Below are 7,219 nucleotides of genomic sequence, written 5' to 3' on the forward strand. Positions count from 1 at the left end.
AAAATAAATTCAGATCTTTCAAAGCTGATGATATTTGCGAGTTGGTGAAGAAATATTATCCAGCAGGTTTCACTCAACAGGAAATCTATGGATTGGAGCAACAGCTAAAACACTTTGTTGTGGACGCCTCCAATGATAAAGAGTTGAAAAATGTGTCAACCTTAACAAATCTTTGTCGATATCTCTTTGAGACAGGGAGACATTCTATCTACAATTTAGTTGATCGATTGTTGCGATTGCTTCTAACTCTTCCAATTTCTACAGCAAGTGCCGAGCGAGCATTCTCTACTTTGAAGATCATCAAGACAAGGCTACGTAATACTATGGAAGATGATTATCTAGCCAATAGCTTGCTAGTAAACATAGAGAATGAAATTGTGGAGAAGTACAGCTATGAAGATGTTCTTGTGCACTTTAAGGGTGTAAAGAAATGAAGGGCTGATCTGTAGTGAACTGGATGCTCCATGGTTAAATAGTATTTTGGGTATAGTTTCTTTTGTTCTGGAGCTGGTCAGTAGTGAACTGAATGTTCCACAATTAAATACCACCTTGTAGTGAACCGAATTCTCTACTGATTAGAAATGTATTTTGTAAGCTAATCTGGATAAGATCAATATAATTATCTAAGTTACTTGATATTTGCAACATCTAACTTGTTGAATACGTATGATTTCGTATTTATTTTTTTACAGCTTCGCCCCTCCAAAGATTTCTTTCAAGCTCCGCTACTGCGAAGCGGCGAGGGCGGCTGCGGCCCGGTGCAGGCGTAGGAGGCAGCCTGGATGCAGGCGGAGGAGGACGAGCAGGACACATTTCACTTGGAGCACGACACATTTCGCCTGGAGCACGCCGCATTCCGCTCGGAGCACGCGCTCGGCCAGTGATCCGAGGCCATCTGTCATGCTCGGACACTGATTTCATTTTGTCAATCCGTTTTGTTGAACTATGATTTGCTTTGCTTTGTTTTAAATTAGCGCGTCCGCGAGCGTTTAAGGGCCGGATTTGCCAAGTCCGACAGTAGATGCTCTAAGGTTCACTATCAACTTCTTTTTGAGACGGTAGAGGGAGGCACTATCAAATGTGCTCGGAGCAATGACCATCAATCAAGATGATCGGGGAAGATCCGAACAACCGATCCGAAAATCATGCTCCCGTGCGGCTCCGCGGCCGCACCGGGGCGCCCCAACTCCGGCAGCCTAGGGGTCCTCTCCCCTTCTGCTCTCCCCTCACCGCCGCCGGAGAGAGTCGTCGGGCAAAGCCTCGACGGCTTCGGCGGCGGCGGGGCCGTCTGGCGGCGCCTTCGCGGCGGATCTGATGGCTTACGAGCTGGACTAGAAGTGCTGGTCAGGAGCTTGTGCGCCGGCGAGTGCAAGAGGCGGGGGCGACGTAAGGACGCGGCCGTGGTTCCGCGCAGGTGTAGACCGGCAAAGAGTCCATCGCAGCCTCCCGTGGTGATGTGTGACGAGCTGGCCGTGGCGCGGTGCATGCATGGCTGGGCACGTGCCGAGTCTTTGACGTCTTGACCCTGATTCCTTTGGGCCTGTCAATGGTTGCATCGGCCAGCCTTTGGAGCGGCAGATTGTGGTGGCCATTGAGGATCTTTGCAAGGATTTCGCCCTTCAGATCTGGTGGTTGACTTCGTGGTGAGATGCAAACTATGCACAATGGCTTGACGCAGAGGGGTGGTTGTGCAGCGGCAGCCGTCGTAGCTACATGGGTTGTGAAAAAGTGGTGGCGACAACACATAGGTGACGTCAATTGCGGTGCTACTCGAGCACCCTGTCTCGAGCTCCGAGGTGAAAGCCTAGGTATGATACCTAGCAATGGCGATGTTGTGGCGTCGTTACCTTGTTGAAGGCATTGCTCGGATATGCTCGAACTGGTTCTTCAGGGTGAAAACCTAGATTCTGACCCCGTGTGGTTGAATCCGGTGACGGAGGCGCTTGAGCGCCGCTCCATTCCTGAAGGCGTTGCTGTTGAAGAACCTCGTCGTCCCTGTGATGTCATGAGATGGTTGGTGCGAATATGGTCATTATTGCGGTTTGCCAAACGCTGATATGATCGCTTTGGTTTTTTTTTTTCTCTCTCGCCTATGCACAACTTTGGTCTTATATGACTTTGCAATTTATTGGCGTATTTTGTGTGTGTTAAAGTTGGCTGTGTGCATCCTAACTATGCAGAGGCCGGGTGTATGCTCATCGTGTTTTGTATCCTCTTGATGCGTCATTTTAAGCCAATAAAAGCCACCCTTTGTCTTATCAATCAAGATGATCAAAACGAAGATTCATGCATTGGCATAGGCATAGCAAAGCTGATCACCATGCATGCAACCTGATCAGACCAATCCGCGCCGTCAACCAGCCATGTCGGTTCGGTGGACGGCTCAGATCCACCCTCACCCCTCCGTCGTCCCACAGATATATCGAAAGAACGAGCCGAGCCGCCTCCAGATCTCACCAGATCGATCCCCGAAAATCTCTTCTCCCCCGAGCTCGACCACCCCAAACCCTAGCAGCCATGGCGACGGAGACGGAGCCCGCCGCGGCGCCGCGCCTGCTCCTGGGCCCGCCCCTGATCCGCGCCGCGCGCCCGTCCCCTGACTCCGCCGCCGCCACCTCCGACGCTTCGCACCCGTTCCTCGACCTCCTCGACGCGGCCTTCAACGCGCCGTCGCCGGCGGCGATCAAGGCGGCGCTCAAGCCGCGGAGGGCGCTCACGGAGAACTGCTCCGCCACGTACGCCAACTCGGGCAACCCCTGCCTCGACTTCTTCTTCCAGGTGGTCCCCGACACGCCTGCCGACCGCGTGCGCCAGCTCCTCGCCGCCGCCTGGGCGCAGGACGCGCCCACGGCGCTCCGCCTCGCCTGCAACCTCCGCGGCGTGCGCGGTACCGGCAAGTCGGACAGGGAGGGCTTCTACGCCGCCGCGCTCTGGATGCACGAGCACCACCCGCGCACGCTCGCCTGCAACGTCGCCGCGCTCGCCGAGTTCGGCTACCTCAAGGACTTCCCCGAGCTGCTGTTCCGCCTCCTCCGCGGCCCCGACGTGCGCGCGGTCGCCAAGGCCGGCGCCGAGGCCGACAAGGCGCGCAGGAAGGCCAAGGGCCTCGCCACGCAGCGGGAGGGCTTGCGGGCTAGGCTCGCCGGCCGCAAGCGCGCCCGCGAGCTCGCCCTCGTGCCGGCCAAGGCCACCTTCGGCGACTTCCTCTCTGCCGCGCTCTCCAAGGCCGGCAAGGGCAGCAAGCCCGTGGAGTCTGTCCCGGTCCAGGAGCCCCCGGAGGTGCAGAAGCCGGAAGCGATGGAGGTGGACCAGAAGAAGACGGCCGCGGGTAAGCCGCGGCGGATGTCGAAGAAGGTGCGCACGGTTGCCAAGCTGGCCATGCAGTCGTTGGAGACGTACTACGGCGACCGTGCCTACCGCTTCCTGTTCGACGCCGTCGCCGACTTCTTCGCCGCGCTCCTCACCTCGGACCTCCAGCAGCTGGCCTCCGGCGGCAAAAAGAGGAAGATCGGGCTCGCCGCCAAGTGGTGTCCCACTCCAGGCTCGTCCTTCGACCGCACCACGCTTCTCTGCGAGGCCATCGCCCGCCGCCTCTTCCCGCGCGACTCGGACCCCGAGCTCACCCAGCTCTCGGACGAGCACTACGCGTACCACGCCCTACACCGCCTCCGCCGCAAGGTGCTCGTGCCGCTGCGCAAGGTGCTGGAGCTCCCGGAGGTGTACATGAGCGCGCAGCGGTGGTCGGAGCTGCCCTACACCCGTGTCGCCTCGGTGGCCATGCGGCGCTACAAGTCCCTCTTCAAGAAGCACGATGAGGAGCGCTTCGACAAGTACCTGGAGGACGTGGAGGCTGGCAAGGCCAAGATCGCGGCGGGCGCGCTCCTGCCGCACGAGATCGCGGCGGCCGCGTACCGCGGCCAGGATGACAATGTATCGGAGCTGCAGTGGCGACGCATGGTGGACGACCTCCGTTCCAAGGGCTCGCTGCGCAACTGCATCTCGGTCTGCGACGTGTCCTTGAGCATGAGCGGCACCCCGATGGAGGTGTGCATCGCGCTGGGCGTGCTCACCTCGGAGCTCAGCGAGGAGCCGTGGGCCGGCAAGGTGATCACCTTCAGCGAGAACCCGGAGATTCACCTGATCAAGGGCAAGACCCTCCGCCAGAAGATGGACTTCGTGCGACGCATGCACTGGGGCGGGAGCACCAACTTCCAGGGGGTGTTCGACCAGATCCTCCGCACGGCGGTGGAGGCGAGTCTGGCGCCGGAGAAGATGATCAGGACCGTGTTCGTGTACAGCGACATGGAGTTCAACATGGCGTCGGGGAGCGCCTACGCCGCCTACTACAGCCGGCGGGAGTCTGTTCCGTGGGAGACTGACTACGAGGTGATCTGCAAAAAGTTCAGGGACGCTGGCTACGGCGACGTGGTGCCCCAGATCATCTTCTGGAACCTGCGCGACTCAAAGTCGACGCCGGTGACGTCGACCCAGCCGGGGGTGGCCATGGTGAGCGGCTTCTCCAAGAACTTCCTCAAGATCTTTCTGAAGAACGACGGCGTGGTGAACCCTGAGGCCATCATGATGGAGGCCATCGCCGGCGAAGAGTACCAGAAGCTCGTCGTGTACGACTAGATCTATGCATTGTCAGTTGCCATCTTCAGCTTAGTTGGTCTGTCGTGCTGTTGGATTAGCTTGTTTTCAGAATTGTGAACAGCAGGCTTGCTGTGCTTGATTAGCTTCTTTTTCAGAAATAAAACTAAAATCATGCTTGATTGGAATTGTTTTGGTTTATCCAATGTACTGATCGATCATCACTTGGGAGTGCATGAATGTATTGGCTGTGCCTTGTGAATTCCAAAGAGCTTAGCTGCCCATGTTTTTTCTTGGTTAGCATAGGTCTTTTGTGCATTCGTACCTTATTACCTTGGTTGCTTTCCATTGTCCTTGGAAATTCTCTTGATTGCAACTGTATACACTGGCATAGGTAGAGCTGCATGTATGCACTGAATTGAAGGCCAATTTACAATTTCAAATTCTTATGTTTATGCATGCCAAGAATGCAGAAACTTACTTGAACTTATTGCTTTTTGACTTCCCATCATCAGAGAGTACTCCTATGAAGGAATGATCACTGAATTCCGGACAGCTTAACTGTCATGGGTGTTCGGTTACCTTATTTTCTGAATGAATTCGGACTTGGTAAAAGTTGTCTGAACTGTTGCCTGTTTTATCATGCCACTAATGCGGAAACTTACTCATCGTTCATGTGTGCATTTTGGTTTCTCTGTTTTATCATGCAGCTTTGGCAACTTCATTCTGTAGTGTAGGAACACGTTTGTAAACAGTGTCCTTAAATGGCCTGCACATCCACTATGCATCAGCATTATATAGTAGTATGTGGTTAGTAGTTTGGTACTGTTATTAATCTGTAACTGAGCCGAAGGCTGAAGCTAATGCAGAATCTCTCTTATGTAAAAACATTCCATGTTAACTACACATTTAACAGTGGAGTTACTGAAACTAAATTTTGGCGAACAGTGGTAAAAATAAAATGGATATACGCAGTAGCATGGCCTTGTCAACATCTGCAGATGCTGATCTCTCAGAACAAATTGCTCTCATCCGCCCTCCCCTGTTCAAGTGCTGTGCTCCTCCAGTGGCCGGCAGTGTTATTGGAGTGCATGAATGGATTTCTGAATTCCTAACAGCTTACTGTCGTGGCGTTTGATTTTCTGAATCCAGACCAATACCATGCTTGTAATTTTGCGCGCTCTCTCTCAGTTGTACGCTTGCTCTGCTTGTTGGTCTCCTTCTCAGAATTGAAACCAAAAGTCATGCTTGAGAGTCGCGCAAATGCAACTTTGGCAGATAATGAATGACTTGTATTGTCTTCAGTCCGAGAATGAATGAAATAAATGACTTTGAGTGGGGATGGATGTTTTTTTATTTATTTATCATGCAACTTTGGCAGTTTAATTTTACAGAAACCCTTTTTGCAAACACACTGTCTAGATGGCCTGTACATCGATCCTCTATGATGGTACTGTGAACCTGCCAGTTTATTCCGAAAGCTGAAGCTAGAGTAGTAGCCATCCATAGATTTGAGTAATCTCGAGTAACAATTAATGGCAGCAGACCGGCAAGTTGAAGCCTTGAGACCAGCCGCGTCGCAAGATATGCTGTCGATCTGATCTCGTGACCCTTCTTCGTGTTAATCGATGGTCAGTGGTGGAGCCAGGATTGGAGCAAGCCCCGGGCCCAAATATTTTTTTCACGTCGAGAGAAAAACTTAACGTTCATAAGGCTTTTAGCTACCTCAAAAGATGCCCTATATAAAATATGGCACAATTTCATAATTTTTTTAGAATTCGAACTCAATGCTTAACGATACAATAAAATAAGTAAAAAATGAAAAAAACTAAAAAGAACAGTACATGATAAAAAAGAGTACCGAATCAATGGTTTGCTTCATCAGTGCCTGACATAACCTCATCAACGCAGGAAGAAGAGTCAACACCTTCAAAACATCAAAAGCAACACCTTCAAAACATCAAAAGCAAAATTTCATATAAGAAGGCATAAACATCAAGTGAAACAATTATCATTGATAAAAAAATAAAAATTTACCGCTTCGATGAAGTAAAAGGCCTTTGAGAGACTTATAGTGTAGACACCACCGTTGCGGACACCGGTGAAAACAATCTCTGCATCTTCTCTTTCTATAATATGAAATGAAATTGGCAATTACATCAATTTGAGATCAATAATACCCTAGACATATGACTGGATACAAAGGAACATGATATAAATTTCAGTTCAGAACAGCTTATACACTGATACAACTCATACAAGTAGAGCATGCCAGCATGGTAGAGATACGTAGAAAGCATAAGGGGGAAACAGGGCATCAAAGAAAATTACAAGCTGCCGGCCGCAGCCGACGGTGAAGCAAAGCGCCACGCGGGGTCGCGGCTCGCGGGCGAACGATGAACAAGAGGGCGGCAGCCTACAGCCCGGGAGCGGGGAGAAAGTGGGTGGGCCGGGGGCGGAGCCACGGCGGACGGCGACGCTGGCGCTGGAATCCCTGCTGCTGCTGCAGATCGATCGTGCGTGCGACCGGCGGCGGCCGCGCGAGCGTTTCGTCTGTTTTTTTTTTGACCAACAGCGCTGCGTTCTCCTGCGCTTCATGCGTGCTAGATCGTTTTTTTAGGTAACTAGG

General features: G+C 52.5%; 1 protein-coding gene across 1 annotated transcript; it reads left to right on the forward strand.

Annotated features, from left to right (window-relative positions):
• The first annotated feature begins 2,420 nt into the window (after nucleotides 1-2,420).
• Nucleotides 2,421-4,852, forward strand: LOC123174020 (uncharacterized). Its single transcript, XM_044589982.1, has one exon. It carries the CDS (start codon nucleotides 2,518-2,520, stop codon nucleotides 4,630-4,632), a length of 2,115 nt encoding a protein of 704 aa, XP_044445917.1. The 5' UTR covers nucleotides 2,421-2,517; the 3' UTR covers nucleotides 4,633-4,852.
• The last annotated feature ends 2,367 nt before the right edge of the window (nucleotides 4,853-7,219 follow it).

This window comes from Triticum aestivum, chromosome 1D (assembly GCF_018294505.1).
Source record: "Triticum aestivum cultivar Chinese Spring chromosome 1D, IWGSC CS RefSeq v2.1, whole genome shotgun sequence".
Taxonomy (NCBI): Eukaryota; Viridiplantae; Streptophyta; class Magnoliopsida; order Poales; family Poaceae; genus Triticum; species Triticum aestivum.

Excerpts from the sequence above, each read along its gene's own strand:
- LOC123174020 (XM_044589982.1), top strand. The coding sequence starts at position 2,518 with ATGGCGACGGAGACGGAGCCCGCCGCGGCGCCGCGCCTGCTCCTGGGC.